Source organism: Trachemys scripta, chromosome 1 (assembly GCF_013100865.1).
Source record: "Trachemys scripta elegans isolate TJP31775 chromosome 1, CAS_Tse_1.0, whole genome shotgun sequence".
In the NCBI taxonomy this organism is placed as follows: domain Eukaryota; kingdom Metazoa; phylum Chordata; order Testudines; family Emydidae; genus Trachemys; species Trachemys scripta.
The window spans coordinates 139327727-139348892 of record NC_048298.1 but is presented as its reverse complement, the minus strand read 5'-3'; the positions used below and the strand labels follow the sequence as shown (position 1 = coordinate 139348892).

Sequence of the window (21166 nt, the reverse complement as noted above, 5' to 3'; positions counted from 1 at the left end):
GGGCAAACTTTTTGGCCCTAGGGCCACATCTGGGTGGGGAAATTGCATGCATGAATGTAGGGCTGGGGCAGGGGGTTGGGGTGCGTGAGGGAGTGCGGGATGTAGGAGGGGGTGTGGTGTGCAGGAAGGAGCTCAGGGCAAGGGGTTGGGGCAGAGGAGGGGTGTGGGGTGTATGAGGGGGCTCAGGGAAGGGAGTTGGGGTGCAGAAGGGGGTGCAGAGTGCAGGGGGGCTCATGGCAGGGGGTTGGGGTGCAGGAGGGGTGCAAGTTGCAGCAGGGGGCTCAGGGCAGGGGGTTGGGGTGCAGGAGGGATGTGGGATGTGGCAGGGGGCTCAGGGCAGGGGGGTGGAGTGAAGGGAGGGGAGGGGGAGGGGGCGGGGGGGGGGGGGTTGGGGTGCAGAAGGGTTGTAGGGTGCAGCAGGGAGTTGGGGTGCAGGTAGGTTGCGGCAGCGGGCTCAGGGCAGGGAGTTGGGGTGCTGGGTGCAGGAGGGGTTCAGGGTGTGGTGTGCAGGAAGGAGCTCAGGGCAAGGGGTTGGGGCAGAGGAGGGGTGCGGGGTGTACGAGGGGGCTCAGGGAAGGGGGTGGGGGTGCAGAAGGGGGTGCAGAGTGCAGGGGGACTCATGGCAGGGGGTTGGGGTGCAGGAGGGGTGTGGTATGCGGCAGGGGGCTCAGGGCAGGGGGTTGGAGTGCAGGGAGGGCTGCGGGAGGGAGCTTGGGGGAGGGGGTTGGGGTGCAGGAGGGTTGTAGGGTGCGGCAGGGGGTTGGGGTGCAGGTAGGGTGCGGCAGCGGGCTCAGGGCAGGGAGTTGGGGTGCTGGGTGCAGGAAGGGTTCAGGGTGCGGGCTCCAGCCCAGCGCCACTTACCTAGAGCCAGGGCTGGCGCAACCCATTAGGCGACCGCTTAGGTCGCCTAGGGCATTACAACTTGGGGGGTGGTGACCGTGGCAGTATTTTGGCAGCGGGACCTTCCGCCGCCTCTGTGGGGGGTGGCATTTCGGGGCGGGACCTTCTGCCACCTAGGGCGGCAGAAAAGCTGGCGGCGCTCCTCCCTAGAGCGGCTCTGGGGTGGCAGCAGCACACACCGGGGCCAGGGCAGGCTCCCTGCCTGCTCTGGCCCCATGCCATGCCACTCCTGGAAGTGGGCAGCACCACGTCCTTGCGGCCCCTGGGGGAGGGGAAGCAAAGAGCTCCACGCGCTGCCCTCGCCTGTTTATCTCCCCGGAAGCTCCCAGGGCCAGAGGGATGCTTCAGGGGGTGGCAATCCCGCAGGCTGGATCCAAAGCCCTGACGGGCCGGATCCAGCCCGCGGGCCGTAGTTTGCCCACCCCGATCTAGTCTGACCTGCTGTAGAACACAGCCCATAGAACTTCCCCAAAATAATTCCTAGAGCAGATCTTTTAGACAAACATCCAATCTTGAATAAAAATTGTTAGGGATGGAGAATCCACACGATTCTTGATTAGTTGGTCTGTTAAAATTTTACTCCTTATTTCCAGTCTGAATTTTTCTAGCTTCAGCTTCTAGCCACCTTCATGTTATACCTGTTTCTGCTAAATTGAAGAGCCTATTATTAAAGATTTGTTCCCCATGTAGGTGCTTTTAGACTGTAATCAAGTCACCCTTAACCATCTCTTTGTTAAACTAACTAGATTGAACTCCTTGAGTCTATCACTAGAAGGCATTGTTGGAGTCACTAGGCATAGCTACCAGGTAACCCGGGGGAGTGGAAGGCCATAAGTGCCGATGAAACTCCTTTGCTCTGGGTCTAAGTGAACCACAGTGACTCCATCTTGTGAACTTTCACCTACTTTTATGCTAACTGCTTATATGCTGAAGCAGAAATGTAATGGTCAGCTTTTTCTAGCAGACAGCTGCAGATTCGTTCACACTAGCAAAACTTTTAGTGATAATGCAGGGGAAAGAAGGAAGGGGAGAGACTGCGTATGCATGAATCTACAAGGCCATAGATAAGCATGCTAATGGGAAAGTTTCTAACATGCACAATGTGTACCTGCTGTAACTGTTGTCTGGAAGGGAGGGGTAGGGGGAGAAATAGACAAAGGCTTGCACAGAAACTGCTTGGAATATAAAAGGGAAAACTTGCTTATATGTGGTGTGCTTGATTTGAGACATGCCTGTCTCCTTGCACCACTTTGAGATCTCAAATAAACTTGGTTTGCTTCTCCACACCTGGTGTGTCTATTAGTACGGCGCACACCGGGCAACGAACCCCGCTGCTGCCTCCTCGGGCCCTTTAGGCCGGCAACAGCATGTTTTCTAATCCTTTAATCATTTCTGTGGCTCTTCTCTGCACGCTCTCTTATCAACATTCTTCTTGAATTGTGGACACCAGAATTGGACACAGTATTCCAGCAGCAGTTGCACCAATGCCAAATAAAGAGGTACTCTCTACTCCTACTCAGGATTCCTCTGTTTATGAACCCCAAGAGCACATTAATCCTTTCGGACAGTGTCCCCTGCCAGCTCATGTTCAGCTGATTATCCACTATGACCCTGAAGTCTTTTTCAGAGTCACTACTTCCCAGGATAGAGTCCCCTATCGTATAAGTATGGCCTACATTCTTTGTTCCTAGATGTACACATTTACATTTAGCCATATTAAAACATATATTGTTTGCTTGCCCCCAGCTTACCAAGTCATCCAGATCGCTCTGTATCAGTGACTTGTCACTTCATTATTTACCATTCCCCCAAAAGTAGCAGCAATGGGGATCCATCATCAAATGTGAGTGTTTCTAGTGTTGTTCTGCATGGACCAGTACTAGATGCACAACTATTCAACATTTTCATCAATGATCTGGAAGTAAATATTCAATCACTCCTGATAAATTTTGCAGATGATACAAAGATTAACGGAGGGGTTAATAGTGATGAGACCAGGGCAGTTATAAAGAATGATCTGGATTGGTTGGTAAACTGGGCCTATTCAAACAATATGTGTCTTAATACAGGCAAATGCAAAGTTATACATCTAGGAACAAGGAATGCTGGGCCACACCTAAAGAACGAGGGACTGTATCCTGGAAAGCAGTGACTCTGAAAAGGATTTAGGGGTCATACTGGGTAAACAATATGAACTCCCACTATGGAAAAAAGGGTGATTGTGATCCTTGGATGTATAAACAGGGGAGTAGGAATAGGAAGGTGATTTTACTGCTGGTTACAGCACTGATGGGACCAATACCTGAATTCTGCATCCAGTTCTGGTGTCCACATCTTTAAAAGGATGTTGAAAAATTGGAGAGTGTGCAGAGGAGAGCCACACAAATTATTTGAAAACTGGAACAAATTCCTTACAGTGAGAGACTTAAAGTGCTCCATCTGTTTAGCTTATCTAAAAGGGGACTGAGAGATGACTTGATTACAATGTATCAGTACCTTCATGGGAGAAAATACTGGGTACTAAAGAGATCTTCAATATACAGAGAAAGACATAACAAGAACCAATGGCTGGAAGCTGAAGCCAGACAAATTCAAATTAGAAATAAGGCACACGTGTTTAACAATGAGGGTGGAACAACTACTAAGGGAAGTGGTGGATTTTCTATCTCATGGAGTATTAATATCAGGAGTGGATGCCTGCATGGAAGATATGCTTTAGTAATATACAAATTATTGGGCTCAACACAGGGGCAACTAGCTGAAATTCCACGGCCTATGATATAAAGGAGATCAGAATGAATGATCAAAATGGTCTTTTCTGGCCTTAAAATGTATGAATCTATGAATTTTTCCATGTTTGAACACACTTGTGAAGAATTACATGATGCTGACTGTGACCAGTCAGTGTGGAGCAAGGCAAATCATGATGAATACCATGACAGCTATCTCACTTCTTCACAACTGCATTCAAACAGAGTAACGCATTGTAATAATGTAGATACGCTCTAATGGGTTTAGAGTGAGACAGGATGACGTTAGGGGAAGAGGGGAGTGGGGTTTCATTGGGGGGAGGCTATGGTTAGGGCAGAGTGAGGGGATGGGTTTTAGAGAGAGTGCTAGAAGCATTTGTCAGCCCCAAGCATTCAAAAATCATGAGTCAGGCCCCAAAATAATGAGATTGTCGTAGAATATGAGAGATTTTTTAAAATAATAAATGTTGGATTCCTTTTCTTTGCCTTCCAGTTTCAGATTACACTGGAATCATACTTCCAGCTTTCCTCGGTAGCCATGAGGGTGGAAACTTACTTTTTCAAAAAATAAAAGCTGAATTTCTCACTGCTCCAGGAGCTAGGGCTTTAAGAAAAACACCAAGTATCACAAAACTTGACCACTCTAGATTAGGCCCTAAGGGCAGGAGAAGGCTATGCTTTATTGTGCTATGGTGAGGTTATGGGAGAGTCTTAGTGAGAGATTAGAATGAGCGTTTTGGGGGGGACAGTGGGAACCTCAGCTTGAGGGCATCTGAGAGTCTGGATTACTCAGGAGACTTCCACAGGTCTCTTCCTTGTGTTAGCCCCACAGCTGCATGAAATGGAAGCAGAGAGGCAGCAGTACAATCTAGCACATGAGATGGGTGAGGGGTAGGGGTGCAGAGCTAGGACAGAGACAGGATCACGTAGCTAGGATGATGGAGCTGCCTGGCTTTATCTGACTAATAATGAAAGGCAGCAAGCGTATCGGAGAGTGTGAGAGAAACGGATCAATAGAGAGATAAAACCTGAGATGGAAGGAGCAGGAGATAGGGGTAGGGGAGAGAGTTATAAAATGCTGCAAATCCTACATTCTATACCTGCTATTTATTCACTTTGTGCTGGTGGAAGGGACTGCACAAGATGTAAAGCAATGGTGAATTAGACCCAAATACAGAAACAGCGATAAGAGACAGAGATCTCTTGTTAATTCTGCCTTGTAACCTGACCACTGACAGCTCTTCCCCCTCCCTTTCTGTCTTCCTAGGAACTCTGTTCCCTCTATATTCCTCACTACATGTGGTGTGTGGAGAGTGTCAGGAACTCCAGTCCACAGATTCACAGCTTTCCCCAATAAAGTGACCCAGCATGAGTCCAGTATGATGCTCAAAAGAATCCCACTCACTTGCCTTGTCTACATTAGGAGTTTACAGTGAGATAGCTATGTCCATTAGCTTGCTCATTGTAAAAACACACCTTTTTTCTATCACAGACATGGCCCTAGTGAAGATATGCCCTTAACTGGGCTTTCAAATCATGTTAAGCTAACTCGATTGAGCTTAACACAACTGAAAAAAAAAACACTATTTTTGCCCATACCCTAAGTTAAACCACAAATACACCTCTACCCTGATATAATGCGACCCGACATAACACGAATTTGGATATAACGTGGTAAAGCAGTGCTCCGGGGAGGCGGGGCTGCGCACTCCGGTGGATCAAAGCAAGTTTGATATAACGCGGTTTCACCTATAACACAGGAAGATTTTTTGGCTCCCGAGGACAGCATTATATTGAGGTAGAGGTGTATTTTTGTCCTTGAAAGTACATTTGCAGAGTGTCCAGATTAGCCCTTACAAATGTGTTAATTACCTCAATATAACTGGCAATCAATTAATTTGATGTAAAACCCTAGTGTAGGCATTCCCTGGGGGTGAGGAGCTCCAGGTGAGTTCCATTCCCACCTGTGTGCAGGGTGTATCATAATATATGGCATCACAATCCTTCTTCAACAGGAGGTATTTTGTAAAGAAAACAACTACAGACACAAACGGGCTTGCACATAGTTTGAGTTCCAACTTTGTCTCCCTTATTTACCAGGGCTGCACCCTTTCTGGAACTGTATACATACTGAAAGTAAATATATTTTAATATAGGGAGTAGGATGTAGTGAGCTAGACCAGAGGGAACTTGGGCCTTTCAACATTAGAAAGTTGTACCAATTTAACTACGTACCAGTATTGCTAAAGTTGTACAACCCCTTTACTGTTACATTAGGCTGTGTCTACACTGCCACTTTCAGCACTAAAACTTTAGTTGTTCAGGGGTGTGAAAAAACACACCCCTGAGTGACAAAAGTTTTAGCACTGAAAAGCACCAGTATAGACAGTGATTTGTTTGGGGTGGGTTTTTTTTAATCGCCGGGAGAGCTGTCCCCTGGTGATAAAGTGTGTCTACACTGCTCATGTCATAGCGCTGCCACGCTGTAATGTAGGCAGTGTAGACATACCCTTAGTATAGAGTTGCTTTATACTATACAAAAAAGGAAATGACTAATACCTGTAAAAGTTATCTTTATACCGGTGTAACTATGTCCACACTAAACCAAACCTAAACCTAAATAGTTATACCTATGACACTTTCAAGTGTGGACCAGGTCCGGGAGCCAATAATCTGTTCCTGACCTTGTGAATGGAGGGGTCTAACTGTTACAAATGTAGCCTCCCAACCAGAGTTTTAGGGGCAAACAACTTAATTAGGTTTAAGAGAGAGATGGACAAATTAAGAATGTGATGGGGTTGCTTGTGATGGGGGGGAGGGGAGGAGTCTCATAAACCAGAAGTGAGCCCCAGGGCTAATCTCTTATCGTCCTAAAACTCCTGCTTCAGGATTTTAGCTGGCCGCTGGCAGGTTAAGGAAGAGATTCCCCCTCCTCCCATGTTTTCTGGGAGGGATTTTTTTAATCTCCTTCTTCCAAAACATCAGGGATAGCCATGGCTAAGAAGGGACATTGGACAGGGGGTCAGGACTTTGAGGTGATACCAAACATTTTCTCTCTCAAGTGCTTGATTGCCTGGTTCTTCCTCACATGCTCAGGGTCTAACTATTCATCATATTTTGGGGTCAGGTGTTACCCGCACAAAATTCTCTGTTACACACACTCTAGGCTAGGGCATCCACCTTTACCCTTCCATGGCCTCCTGGCATAACCCAGTTAATTTAGTCACCCTAACCTTTTTCCCAGTTCCTAGGGCTCCAGGTATAAGGCACCTCCATGGGCTCTGGGCTCTACCCCTCCATGGGTTCAGGGTATAACACTGATTCCCTATGGACTTAGGGCTCCACGGGTATACAAGGTCTTTTACCAGTGAAACAGCCTTACACAGTAATATCCTTAACCTCTATTTATTAACAGTCACCAAAGCAGAACACACACACACTAAGCATGCAATGCTCACCACTCCCAATAAGGCAGATGAACTTTTCCTGCTGGCCAGTCAAGATCAGATCATCCAGCGACTCCAGCTTCTGCATGGTATGATTGGTAGGGTGTTGAGGTCTGGCAGCTCTGATCTTGGGGCTGTGTCCTGGAGTTGGTTCCAAAGAACTTCCTTTTGGACCTCAGTTTATATAGTGAAACTTGAGTCCTGCTTAGCTATACCTTAACCAATCATTTTACTAAAATATTACTAAACAATTTTCTAACCAATCCTAACATATTGTAAAACAATTCTTTAACCAATCATATCCCACCACCATAGTTCATTTATACCTAGCAAAATTAGTTATGTAATAGAAACAATCAAAGAACCAGACAGAGACCATGCAGACAAACAATAGAGAAGTAGGGACCATAAAGACAAAACAATAAAGAAGTAGGGATTTTGCAACCACCACTGTTGCAAAAGATTTCTTGCCACAGAATGCTATCAAACAAAGTTTTCCTTAACCATCTTAAGATCTGCTTCTTTATCTGTTGATGGTGGGTGCTATTGGGACAGGATTGTCTTCTTAACAGCCTGATATTACATTGTTTTAATGTAATTTAAATGGAATGTGAGGATGTGACTTTCTGCTTCTTGGCTCATGGCTACTGCTCTCCTAATATGGCTGCAGGAAAAGGCCTCAGCCTTACACAGGAAGGAATTTCCCCCCAGGTCAGATTGGCAGTGACCTTGGGTTTTTTTGTTATTGCCTTCCTCTGCAGCATGTGTGTGCAGGTCACTTGCCAGAATTTTCTGGGTATATGTCACTTAATCATTTCCCTGACATTGCAGGGCAATGGGGCACTGGTGCACTTTGGTCCCACTCCCTCCTATTCTCTGCGTCTGGCAAAAATAGTCTACTCTCCCGTGGGCTGTAATATTTTGGTCTAATTTTGGTTGTTTAGTTTAGTCTGCAGGTGCTCGGTGGTGTTGGTGGCCTGTGATATGCAGAAGATGATCTGGTGGGCCCTTCTGGCCCTAACCTTTATGACTCCATGACTAGGCGTCAGGACGCCTGAGATCTATTTCCTACTCTGGGGGTGGGTTGATGTCTGTCTCTCTTGTTCGGGAGAGGCGTTTTGGTGAACGGGGATTCATTACACTGGCTTTGCGTCTCTCCCCACGCTGTCTCCGCGGGCTGGTTCACATCCCGCAGCGGCGGTACAGCACCAGTGTCACTCAACCAGCCGCAAACACTTGACCACTGGCAGAGCGGCGGAGGCGGGACCAGAGAGGGAACGCAACTCCTCCTCTGTCTCCGTGGTCAGGACCAATAATAGGGGGCGGGGGGAAGAAGAGAAAGGTGTTGTGGGCGTGGTCTGGGGCGTCTATGACGTCAGAAACCCGGATGTGGCTTCTCTTGGGAGGCGAAGTACCATAGAGGAGGAAAAACAGCGCTAGGTGGGGGAGGCCCTGAGCTCCCCGCCGGCAGGTAGGAGCCCAACTGGGTGGTGCTCACGCACTTCTCTGTCGCCCGGGGACGGGCACCTGGGGGCGGCCCCGCAGGCGGGGGCCCGGGAGCGTCTGCTCTGCCCAGAGCCCTCCCGCCCCGCTCTAAGGCCCTGCCCAGGCCCTTTCTCCTTCCCCGCCCCGCTTGTCCCCGCAGCGCGTGGTGGGGCCGGGCCGGGCCGCGCTCGGCGGGTGGCATGGCAGCCGAGGTGAAGGTGACGGGGCAGAGCCAGGAGCAGCTCCTGTTGCTGGCCCGGTCGGCTCGCGGGGCGGCCCTGGTCAGCCTCATCCACCAGGTGCTGGAGGCGCCCGGCATCTACGTCTTCGGGGAGCTGCTGGATCTGCCCAACGTCCGAGAGGTGAGCGCCGGCCCCGGGGGCTGGGGGCGGAATTGGGCAAGGTCGCTTCTTGTCAGCCCAGCACAACGCTGAGGCGCTGGTTGGTCAGAATCCCTGGTGTTAGGGTGACCAGACAGCAAGTGTGAAAAATCGGGACAGAGGGTGGAGGGTAATAGGAGCCTATATAAGAAAAAGCCCCAAATATCGGGACTGTCCCTATAAAATCGGGACATCTGGTCACCCTACCTGGTGTTATCCCGGAAAACCGCAGCTCAGCCTGCTTCCATAGGTGCTGGTGCTGGGGCAGCTGCCGAACCCCTGGCTGGAAGTGGTTTCCATCCTATACAGGGTTTGGCTCTCAGCACCCCCACTATGCAAATAGTTCAGTACCCCTGGCTGCTTCCCGAAATCTGCTCCTGCCGCTTTAGTGGGGTTTGTTTACAGTTTCCCTAAATGCTGTGCTTAGGGCTGTGTAGCATGTTAAGCATCTGCCATTCCACCCTGGTGCAGCTGCATTTTGGTGGGTAGCTGAATCAGTCACTGTTACCTAGATTGAAAAACACTTGCGGGCTTGTTGGGTGGAAAAAAGCAGGGAAATGGGATTTGTGTTAGATGTGCCCTGGAACTGCGGATAGGGGTTAGGTTGTGGTGTGCAAAATTTCTTGCTGTTCGTATTGAGTGCTTTTTATCCCCTGCAGCTGGCTGAGAATGAGTTCTCCTCCGTCTTCCGTCTGCTCACCCTCTTCGCATACGGGACATATGCTGATTATTTATGTACGTGCGTCATTCTCTTACAGTCCTCATAGCCTAGTGCTCCAGGATGTGGGCCAACACCTGCAGTTGTCTCCTAAGAAGCAGGAAAGGTGGATAGGATTGCCAACTTTCTAATTGGAGAAAACTTTACACCCCTGTTCTGCTCCTTCTTTGAGGACCTACCCCCTTCATTCCATCCCCCACCTCTGTTACTTGCTCTCCCCCACCCTTGCTCACTTGCTCATTTTCACTGGGCTGGCTCAGGGGTTTGGGATGCAGGAGGGGGGCTCTCGGCTGGGGCTGAGGGGCTTGGGCTATAGAAGTGGGCTCTGGGCTGGGGCAGGGCGTTGGGGTGCGGGAGGGGGTGTGGGGTGTAGCCTCAGGTGGCTTCTAGCAAGCGGTGACATATCACTCTGGCTCCCGGGGGAGGGGCGCCCAGGGGGCTCTGCGCGCTGCCCCCACAGCTCCTTTGGAAATGGTTCCCAGCCAGTGGGAGCTGCGGAGCTGGTGCTCAGGGCTGAGGCAGCGCACAGAGTCCCCATGGCCGCCACCCCTCCCCTATGAGCCAGAGGGACATGCTGGCCACTTCCCGGGAGCCTGCCAACGCTGCCAACTGGACTTTTTGACTGGAGTTGTCAGGGTCCCATTTCGACCAGGTGGTCTGGTTTTAAAACTGACACCTGGCAACCCTAAAGGTGGACAGAGACTAAGGGGAAAAGGGGGAGCAAATGGCACAGGGGCTTCAGATGAACTAGAAACACAAAACAGGTCAGGGCAATTTTGTGGATGGAGAGGCCTTACATTCCAGAGCAGGGAGGGAATAGTTTTTCTTTCTCTACATCTCTGGAGAGACCCCACCTAGGATACTCCTCAGTACTGGACCCTTCAATCCCAGAAAGACAGTGACAAATTGGAAGGAGCTCAAAGAGCCACAGAAATCTCAGAGGGCAGAAGGGGTCCTGCAGGCACCATGGGCTGGTGGATAGGGCATTGACCTAGAACTCTGAAGATTGGGATTCTATTCTAGGCTCTGCTACTGGACTTGCTGTGTGACCTCAGACAAGTCGCTCTTCCTTTGTTGTGTCCCTTCCTACTCTTTGTTTATCTTGTCTATCTAGACTGGAAGTTCATTGTGACAGGAATTGTCTCTTACTATGTATGTGTATAGTGGCTAGCACAGTGGGAGCCTGATCTTGTTTGGGGTTCTGGATGCTACTGGAATACAAATAATAATACAGGGTTGAGTTCTGGGCAGAGATTCTGAGAGTTCAATCCTTCCATTTGGCTTCCTGGCTGTGGTGAGGGGGGTGTGTGTGTGTGGGGGGGAGGGGTATGATAGCCATCTGCCAGTGGTTAGGGGTGTGGACCTTGTGGAGGAGAGGGGATTATTTAGGGATCACCAGAGGAGTAAGGAGAAGTTGCAGGAGCAGGACAAAGGCAAGGGGAAGATGCTCAGGAACACTTCCTCCATGCTGAGGGGTGTGTGAGCTTTAGGAGATGCCTTGCCGAGAAAAGGGTACATTAGAAGCTTTGAGAAATGGATGTGGGGCAAAGGACCTTGGGCTAGGGTGAGATGGGACATTTCCAGCTCTAACATCATGCTCTTTTCCCTGAGAGCAGCTGAAGCTGGGAACCTCCCTCCATTGAGCGAGGCTCAGAAGAACAAGCTGAGGCACCTGTCAGTGGTCACTCTGGCTGCCAAGATCAAGGTAATGGCTTTGTTCCCCCACTCCCCTTCTTGTTGGGATCACCCCATACTAACTACCTGTGCTTTCCCCACAGTGCATCCCCTATGCAGTGCTGCTGGAACAGTTGCAGCTGAAGAATGTGCGGCAGCTGGAAGACCTAGTGATTGAGGCTGTGTATGCAGACGTGCTGCGTGGGAGCCTGGACCAGCGTAATCAGCGTCTTGAGGTCGATTACAGTATCGGGCGAGACATCCGCAGGGAGGAGCTAAGCACCATCACCCGCACATTGCAGGAGTGGTGAGGAGGAAGCCCCCAAGGCCAGCCCTCTGTACACTCCTCCACCCCTGACTATAGGAGTGGTGATGAGATTCTCCTAAGCCCTCTGCATACTGGCAGAGTGGTGAGAAGGCGCACACCCTGACGCACTGAAGGAGTGATGAGGAAACATCTCCTAACCCCTCCCCACACACACACTCTACAGATGAGATGCTCACACCCCCAATGTTGCAGGAGTGGTGAAGAGAATTCAAACCCCTGAAGTCACTGCAACACCCCTAATGCCCACATGCCGCAGGAATGCGACAACTCCAGCTTCAGGCAGCCCACACAAAATCTCCTGATTTCCTCAGGTAGTGAGGAGACATCTCCAGATATGGGGGAAACTCTTCTAGGTTCTCCTGTGTACTGCTGGAAGAGCGCAGGGGGACTGTAACCTTCTCAAAGCCCCTTTTGGTGATAAGGGGTTCATCCCAGCTTACTTTGAAATTCACTGGGCTAAATCTGCCCTCTAACCCTGAGCTCCCAACATCCCTTCAGTGATTTAACCCTCCTAGCCCTGCCATCATTTCCATTGCAGCCTGCCTTCCTCCCTCATTTTCCTTACTGGGGGCTTACTGCTTCTATGCCCTTCCTTATCGGATGCATTTATCTCCTCCTAAACACTTGTTTGATGTTCTCAAGGTGTAGCTGTATGTAGGCAGAGTAACTGTGCCATCTCCTGTTTCCCCACTGCAGTGCCTTTGTGTGGAACTGTCCAGCCTGCTCAGCTTTGTCTCTCCTCTGCAGGTGCCTAGGCTGTGAGGTTGTCCTGTCGGGGATTGAGGAGCAGGTTAGCCGAGCCAACCAACATAAAGAGCAACAGCTGGGCCTAAAGCAGCAGATAGAGAGTGAGGTGAGTATGCTAATGCAGAACAGCCAGTTCCCCTCATCTGGGTCTGGATTGGAATCAGTGCCCTACAGATGAAAGGCCTTATAGTCCATACCTCTTCATTAAGGCTGCAAGTTTGTCATGGAAGTCATGGATTCTGTGACTTTCTGTGACCCCGTCACTTCTGCAGTGGCCAGTGTGCCTGGCTCAGGGGCAGCTGGGGCAGCTCAGGCAGCCCCTGTGCCAGTCACACCGGCCACTGCTGGAGCAGTCTCAGGCCACTGCACCCTTCCCCCTCCACTCCTCACCCCACCCAAGCAGCAGCAGAGTTTGGGTGTGGGAGGAGGCAGGGGGTTGGGGCATGGGCCAGGGTGAGGCAGGCTCTGGGTGGCGCTTACCTGGGGGGCTCCCTGGAAGCGGCGACATCCCCCTTGCTCAGCTGCTAGGCGGAGGCATGGCCAGTCAGCTCTGCGTGCTGTCTCCGCTTGCAGTCACTGCCCCCACAGCTCCCATTGGCCACAGTTCCCAGCCAATGGAAGTTGTGAAGCCAGTGCTCTGGGTGGAGGCCACCTGTCTGTGCCCCACAGCGGGGATCCCGGGCTGCTTGCCTGCACCCCAGCACCATCAGGGGTCCTGGGCCGCTTGCTGCCTCCCTCCCACAGCACCCCTGGGCATCCCCAGTCCTTCCCCCCCCCCCCCCCCCCCCCAAAAAAAAAGTTTTATTCTGGGGTATATAGTAAGTTATGGACGAGTCATGGGCCATTAATTTTTGTTTACTGCCCGTAACCTGTCCATGACTTTTACTGAAAATACTTGTGACTAAAACATAGCCTTACTCTTCATCAGGACCCTCTGGAAGTTCATGCCTGAAGAGGGTCATTGTGCAGCGAGACACCACACCATACTACAGAGCTCTCAAAGGCTGCTATGATATTTTTCTTTAGTTATTGAGCTATATTGCAAACTTAACTCTAGTTTAAATGGCTTTTCCTTGAGAATGTCCTTTGTTCTTGCTTTCCAACCCTGGCAGGTGGCAAATCTGAAGAAGACAATTAAAGTGACGACAGCAGCAGCTGCAGCAGCCACATCTCAGGATCCAGAGCAGCATCTGACAGAGCTCAGGGAGCCAGCTCCTGGCACCAACCAGCGCCAGACCAGCAAGAAAGCTTCTAAAGCCAAAGGGTGAGGAGCAGCCACAGCTGAGCATGACCCCTCTCCATGTGTATTCGGGGGGGAGTCTCTGGGGCCTTTGTTTCAGGGCAATAACTCTTCCTTCACACACATACTATGGCAGGCTTAGTGCCAGTGGAGCCCTGCACCCCAGTCATCCGGAGTGAATCTCTGAGATCCTCGATTTGAGGCAATACACCTCCTTTGTGGTGGCATCCATCCCCATCTGAGAATCACAGCCACTTCTTCTCATGTGCCTTGGGCGAGGATGTGGGGGTGAGTCTATGGGCCTCTTGCTCCATTCTGAGACTTTGTTTCTTTCTCTGCAGGCTCCGGGGCAGCGCAAAGATCTGGTCTAAATCAAACTAGCTGGATCTCTGAACTCCTGGGAGGGTGAGAGGGAGAAAGCAGGGTTAAAAAGCAGGTGTCCCTGAGAGTGACACTTCTCTACTCATCCCCAGCATCTGTCTGTCCAACTAGTTCTTCTGCACGTTCGTTCTTTCCCATCTGCTCTATGCTTCCCTCTCTCCTCCATCCCCTAGCAATCTCTCCCATTCCTCTGTTGCCATCTCTTACCACCTCAGCTCTTCTGTTCCACGTCTCTCTTTCCCTGTCCTTTGACAGGTAAATTTAAAGAGCCATAGGACTAACTCCGTTTCAGTCACTTTAGCACCAGAATATCATGGAAGCCTGGAAGGAACTTGTACTGGTGCTCAGCAGCCATTTTGGCTCTGTGGGATCCTGGAACAATTTTGCTCCAGAGTGTAGCTGCCATCTTGATTTTTGTTCTTTGTTTTGCTGGGTGGGGATGGGTGGTTTTTGTGGGGGATTGTTTAAAGAAATATATATATATATATATATATCTACATATATATTAAAAAAAATAAATAAAAGGTAGATCTGTGCACATATCTATATAAACTTTCCCTCCTGAGGTGTTGTCTCACTATGTTGGGGGAAGTTTGATGCAGATGCCTGAAATCCCAAAGCAGCCAATGATAGTGGAGAGGACCACCTCCTATTGGCAGAGATGGGGTAAGGGACCCAACTGGAATTTGTTTTCCATCCAGTGCAAGAAATTGAGAGAGACTTCCTAATACCTTGGGGGATTTGCGGTGGGGATAGGGTGTCAGAGAGGCCCTTGCCTCTCTGCCCCCTCAGCTGGTGAATGTGCACTTTTTCAGCAGGGTGAGTCACTCATCCATGGCTGTAAAATCAGCAGTGCTCCTGTTCCTGCATATATAATTGAGGATGGGGAAGAGAACATTCTCTTTCATGGATCCCATAGACTGACCTTGGAAACAGGGAAGGATTAATAGATTGGTAATTTATTCTGACCTGCATAACAGAGGCAATAGGATTTCTGCGTGTGATTCCTGCATCAAGTCAGTAACTTCTGGTTGATCTAAACCATATTAATTGCCCCAAAACTTTAACATACAGTTGAAGTTTCCCAGCAGTGTCTTATGCCCTTCCAGAATGTCTAGTCTACCCACATCGTACCTTTGAAAACCAGGAAATAGTGTGTACCTTAACTCTTCATCTCCGCAACCGTCCCTGATATCTATCCCCGCCCCAGAGCTGGCACTAGCCACTCTGTCTACACTACAAAATTAGGTCGATTTTATAGAAGTTGATTTTTAGAAATCGATTTTTATACGGTCGATTGTGTATGTCCCCACTAAGCGCATTAAGTTGGCGGAGTGCATCCTCACTACTGTGGCAAGCATCGACTCACAGAGGAGCGGTGCACTGTGGGAAGCTATCCTACAGTCTCTGCTGCCCATTGGAATTATGGGTTAAGGTCCCAATGCCTGATGAGGCAAAAACATTGTCGCAGGTGGTTTTGGGTACATGTCGTCACTCTCCCCTCCCTCCCTCCTTCCATGAAAGCAACTGCAGACAATCATTTCGCGCCTTTTTGCCTGGGTTACCTGTGCAGATGCCATAGCACGGCAAGCATGGAGCCCGCTGTTGTAAACAACTCGCGCATTATACTGCAGTATGTGCAAAACCTGGCTAAGAGACAGCAGCATGAGGACGATTGTGATGAGGACATGGACACAGAGGTTCCTGAAAGCACAGGCTGTGGCAGTTGGGACATCATGGTGGCAGTGGGGCTGGTTAATACAGTGGAATGCCGATTCTGGGCCCGGCAAACAAGCACAAACTGATGGGACCGTATAGTGTTGCAGGTATGGGATGATTCCCAATGGCTGCGAAACTTTCGCATGCGTAAGGCTACTTTCCTGGAACTCTGAGTTGCTTTCCCCTGCCATGAAGCGCAGGAATACCAAGATGAGAGCTGCCCTGACTGTTGAGAAGTGAGTGGCGATAGAACTGTGGAAGCTTGCAACGCCTGACTGCTACCGGTCAGTCGGGCATCAATTTGGAGTGGGCAAATCTACTGTGGGGACTGCTGTGATTCAAGTAGCCAATGCAATTGCTGACATTCTGCTATCAAGGTAGTGACTCTGAGAAATGTGCAGGTCATAGTGGATGGTTTCGCTGCAATGGGTTTCCCTAACTGGTGGGGCAATAGATGGAACGCATATCCCCATCTTGGCCACCTTGCCAACCGGTACTTAAACCGTAAGGGGTACTTCTCAGTGGTGCTGCAAGCACTGGTGAATCATAAGGGCCATATCACCAACATCAGCGTGGGATGGCCAGGAAAGCTACATGACGCTCGCATCTTTAGGAACTCCGGGCTGTTTGAGCAGCTGCAAGAAGGGACTTACTTCCCAGACCAGAAAATTACCATTGGGGATGTTGAAATGCCAATAGTTATCCTGGAGACCGAGCCTGCTCCTTGCTCCTATGGCTCATGAAGCCATACACAGGCAGCCTGGACAGTAGTCAGGAGCAGTTGAGCTATAGGCTGAGCAAGTGCAGAATGGTGGTAGAATGTGCCTTTGGGCGTTTAAAAGCACGCTGGCGCAGTTTGCTGAGTAGGTTAGACCTCAGCGCAACCAATATTCCCATTGTTATTACTGCTTGCTGTGTGCTCCATAATACCTGTGAGAGTAAGGGGAGATTGAGGCAAATAACCTGGCTGCCAATTTTGAACAACCAGACACCAGGGCAATTAGAAGAGCACAGGTAGGCACGCTGCGCATCAGAGAGGCTTTGAAAACTAGTTTCATGACTGGCTAGTCTAGGTTGTGACAATTGTATGTGTTTCTCCTGGATGCAAACCTGCCCCCTTTGATTTTTTTTTTTTTTTTTTTTTCTTTTTAACCCCCTGTAAGCCAACCACCCTCCCTCCCCTTCGATCATAGCTGGCAAAGGAAATAAAGTCACTATTGTTTTGAAACCATGCATTCTTTCTTAATTTAAGGAAAAAAAGGAGAGAACTGATAAGGTATCCTGATGGGGTGGAGGAGGAGGGAAGGACCAGGCCACATTGCTTATTTGTAGCTACACTACAAATCAAAACTGTTTGAATGACAGCCTTCTGTTGCTTGGGCCTTCCTCTGGAGTGTAGTGGCTGGGTACCTGGAACCGCAACCCCCCCTGCGTTCTTGGGCATCTGGGTGAGTCGGATATGGAACTTGGTGAGGTGGGCAGGCGGTTTTACAGTGGATGCAGCAACGGTCTGTGCTCTTGTTGGCTTTCCTGCAGCTCCACCAGATGCCTGAGCATGTCTGTTTGCTTCCCCCATTAGCTTCAGCATTGCATCCTGCCTCTTCTCATCGCAGTCACTTAATGCTTTCCTGGACTCTGCCACTGAATGCCTCCATGCATTCAGCTGTGCCCTATCAGTGTGGGAGGACTGCATGAGCTCGGAAAACAGGTCATCACAAGTGCGGGGGTTGTGGTTTTTTTTTTTTTTTTCCTTCTAATCTGCGATAACCTCAGGGATGGAGATGATGGGGGAGCATAGAAACATTTGCACCTGTGGGGGGGATAAAAAGGGGGAGTAAAATTTAAGATGATGCATTTCTGAGAACAAAAGGGAGACTTTCACAGTGAATCAAGCAATTCACAGCAGACAGCACATGTGCTTTAGGTACAAGGTCGCATTTTGCCCTTTTATAGTGAGCGCCTGCCGGTATGGTGACACATCACACACGGCTGGGCAACAGAATTTGGTTTCCAGGCAGCCATGGTAAGTCAAAGTGTACATGGGTTTGGCTTCTAATACCTTGATAACATGTGGGAATGTTTTCAAACTGCAGCGGCCTCCTTTCCCATAGCAAGCAATGCCAGTTGTGATTGCCCTTTAAAAGGAGGGGCTGTGGTTTTCAGGTGGATGTGCAGCACACACCTTTCCTCCACGTGGCTATTTGGGATGATCCCTTCACACCCCCACCCCTGCTGTGTGGCTATTCTCAGGGATGATTTCTTTTAGCCAAGCACAAACAGCCCAGCATAAATGGGGTCCCTTACTGTTCCCTTATTTCAACCAGGTGACCATGGATGATATAGCTCTCCTAAAGCTAACACAGAAAGATATAGACCGAATGTTGCTTGAATGCGACTAAAACCCAGGACCATTCGCTGCCATACTTTGTGCTGCAATGATTCCAGACTACTTGCTACTGGCTTGGTGTGGTAAAGTGTCCTACCGTGGAGGCTGAAATAAGGCAGCCCTCCCCAGAAACCTTCTGCAAAGGCTTTCAGAATACCTCCAGGAGAGCTTCATGGAGATGTCCCTGGATGATTCCCAGACACGTTAACCAACTTTTCCAATAGCTGTACTGGCCGTGAATGCATCCCAAGTCTTCAGGGCAAATCAAACATTAAACACTATTGCGTTTAAACCCTGTACTGTAGTTACAAATGTGCATTCACGAGAGGGGACTTCTCTGCCTTCAGGGTCGGGGATCCCACCGTGGGAGGGTATTGGCTCCAGGGTGATGAAAAGGTCCTGGCTGCCAGGGAAAACAGATTCACCACTTGCCTGCTGTGCATTCTCCTCCTCGTTTTCCTTATCCACAAAATCCTCCTCTGTGTTGTGTGAGACTCCCTCCTTGCAGTTGTCCACGGACAGTGGTGGGGTAGTGGTAGGGTCCCCCCTTAGAATGCCATGCAGCTAATCATAGAAGCGGCATGTATGGGGCTCTGACCCAGAGCGACTGTTTGCTTCCTTTGTCTTTTGGTAGGCTTTCCTGAGCTGCTTGATTTTTATGTGGCACTGCTGTGTGTCCCTGTTGTAGCCTCTGTCCATCATGCCCTGTGCAATTTTGGCATATATATTAGCATTTCTTCTTTTTGATCGGAGTTTGGCCTGCAGAGATTCTTCTCCCCATACAGCAATCAGATCCAGTGTCTCCCGTTCACTCCATGCTGGAGCTCATTTGCAATTCTGGGGGGACTTTGCTGCTGAGCTCTCCACGCTGACCAAACAGGAAATGAAATTCAAAAGTTCCCGGGGCTTTTCCTGTGTACCTGGCTAGTGCATCAGAGTTGAAAGGGCTGTCCAGAGCGGTCACATGAGAGCACTCCAGGATAGCTCCCGGAGGCCAATAACGTCGATTTGCGACCACACTACCCCAAATTCGACCCAGCAAGGTTGATTTTAGCGCTGCTTCCCTCGCTGGGGAGGAGTACAGAAATCGATTTTTAAGAGCCCTTTAGGTCAATGGAATGGGGTTGCTTGTGTAGATGCATTCATTATAAAATCGATCTAACACTGCTAAATTCGACGTAACCCTGTAGTAGTAAAGAGAAGGTGTTAGACTTTTTTCTACAGTGCCACATGCTCTGTTCCCAAAGTGCCCTTACAGAAAACTTGACAGTGTGGTAGCATGTTCGTTCAAGGATGCCTCAACACGCCAACAAAGACAGCACAGTTAAGATTGTCGTTTCCTGGCTTTCAGAGGTATGAGTGTAAGTGAACTCCATGTTCTGGAAGTGTGCGAGGTATACGCAGGCAATCTTAACTTTGCATGAATGAAGTTGTGCGGCAGTGAATTTCCTTGGGTTTTGGTTTGCTTAATTTGTCAGCACCCTGTGTGCCACAACTCAGCTCTCCCCCTCCACTACTTCTGGCTCCCTGGTAATGAGTAATCCAGCTGTAGAAGATACTGGGTGCATGTTAGTCTCGTCACTGCCCCAGCATCATATCCTAGTCTCCCATCCCTGCCTGTCCAGCACAGCCTGGTCCTCCCTGCTCAGCCTTCCTCCCCAAAGTTTGGGGAGCCAGGTAGAGGATGCAGGGACTAACATGGAGTCAGTGGGAGCATGTTTTGAAGAGGGACAGAAATAAGGAGATATGGATGGGGGGTAGCTGAACCCTCCAACCCACACATGATCCCACCTGCACTGTTCTGACCTCCCCTCTCCCCCTAGAAGCAGCAGCATCACCAAGGGGAATGGTTATATTTTGGTCACAATATTATGCACCAAATTGTTGCAGGAAGGGACTCTGGCAGACAAGTAGGTGGCATTAAGGGTAACCTTGTGGGGTGCCAAACTGCCTCCAAATTGTACCCACCCACATCACATTCCCAGAAGAACTCCTTGGTGGCCCCGGTTACCAAACATGAGGCATACCACAGACATCTCCCAAGAAGAGAATTCAAAGTCCTGGTCCTTAGACTTGGGATAATACCTGCTCCCCTAAACCACCAGGCAAGTGCATTAGTGAGGCCTTGTCTACATGGGAGAGAAACTGTCTGATACAGTTTTTTTTAAATAGACTATTCCAATGTAGCTCTTATAGTATAAATTAGCTGTCCAAGGCTAGGTCTAGACTACCTGCCTGAATCGGTGGGTAGAAATTGATCTCTCGGGGATTGAATTATCACGTCTCTTTGGGACATGACAATCGATCCCCGAATCGACGCGCTTACTCCACCAGCAGAGGTAGGAGTAAGTGCTGTCGACGGGGAGCCACGGAGGTCGATTTTGCTGCCGTCCTCACAGCGGGGTAAGTCGGCTCCGATACGTCGAATTCAGCTACGCTATTCGCGTAGCTGAATTTGTGTATCTTAAATTGACCCCCCAATCCCCCGTAGTGAAGACCTGCCCCAAGACTAACTCCCTTGTGTGGACACTCTATTCTGGAATAACTACTCCACTTCCCCAAATCACTTTTATTTCAGAATAGACTATCCACATGGATTCCAGAATAGCTATGCCGGTGAATTACCTTGCATAGCCAACCCCTTGGTGTGTCATACATAAAGGAGTTTGGGAGTTGTCTGTAGAACTGGGAAGAGGTGCTAAATCATTTGTAGTGCAAACATATTGAAATACTGGGTTTCCAAATTTGAGCTTGGTACCACTGAATAGCTGAGCTCCAGGCAGTCCAATTATATAAATTTCATGAGGGTCAGAGCCATACTTTTTCCTTTACTCTGTGCAAAAGAAGTTATTAGAAGGTGAAAATTTGAAAAGCAGCTCAATCTGGGGATATATAAGAAACTGGAGAAATGGTCTGAAGTAAATAGAATTAAATTCAAAAAGGACAAATGCAAAGTACTCCACTTAGGAAGGAACAATCAGTTGCACACATACAAAATGGGAAATGACTGCG

The 21166-nt window shown here is 49.5% G+C and overlaps 1 protein-coding gene across 3 annotated transcripts; it reads left to right on the top strand.

Annotated features, from left to right (window-relative positions):
• Positions 1 to 8451: 8451 nt before the first annotated feature.
• On the top strand, positions 8452 to 14614 carry COPS7A (COP9 signalosome subunit 7A). Of its 3 annotated transcripts, XM_034787328.1 has the most exons (8): positions 8457 to 8567; positions 8742 to 8943; positions 9621 to 9696; positions 11296 to 11384; positions 11458 to 11660; positions 12429 to 12534; positions 13541 to 13692; positions 13805 to 14614. In XM_034787328.1, exons 2-8 carry the CDS (start codon positions 8782 to 8784, stop codon positions 13845 to 13847), a joined length of 831 nt encoding a protein of 276 aa, XP_034643219.1. In that variant the 5' UTR covers positions 8457 to 8567; positions 8742 to 8781; the 3' UTR covers positions 13848 to 14614. The 3 variants fall into 3 exon arrangements, with proteins under 3 accessions (XP_034643209.1, XP_034643226.1, XP_034643219.1); XM_034787318.1 differs by having other exon boundaries at positions 8452 to 8943; XM_034787335.1 differs by having other exon boundaries at positions 8454 to 8943; positions 14010 to 14614.
• The last annotated feature ends 6552 nt before the right edge of the window (positions 14615 to 21166 follow it).

Bases quoted from the DNA above. Each gene is read 5' to 3' on its own strand.
- COPS7A (XM_034787318.1), top strand. From the start codon at position 8,782: ATGGCAGCCGAGGTGAAGGTGACGGGGCAGAGCCAGGAGCAGCTCCTG. The intron at 8,944-9,620 runs GTGAGCGCCGGC...TATCCCCTGCAG, and splicing joins ATCTGCCCAACGTCCGAGAG to CTGGCTGAGAATGAGTTCTC. The intron at 13,693-13,804 runs GTGAGGAGCAGC...ATACTATGGCAG, and splicing joins AAAGCTTCTAAAGCCAAAGG to GCTTAGTGCCAGTGGAGCCC.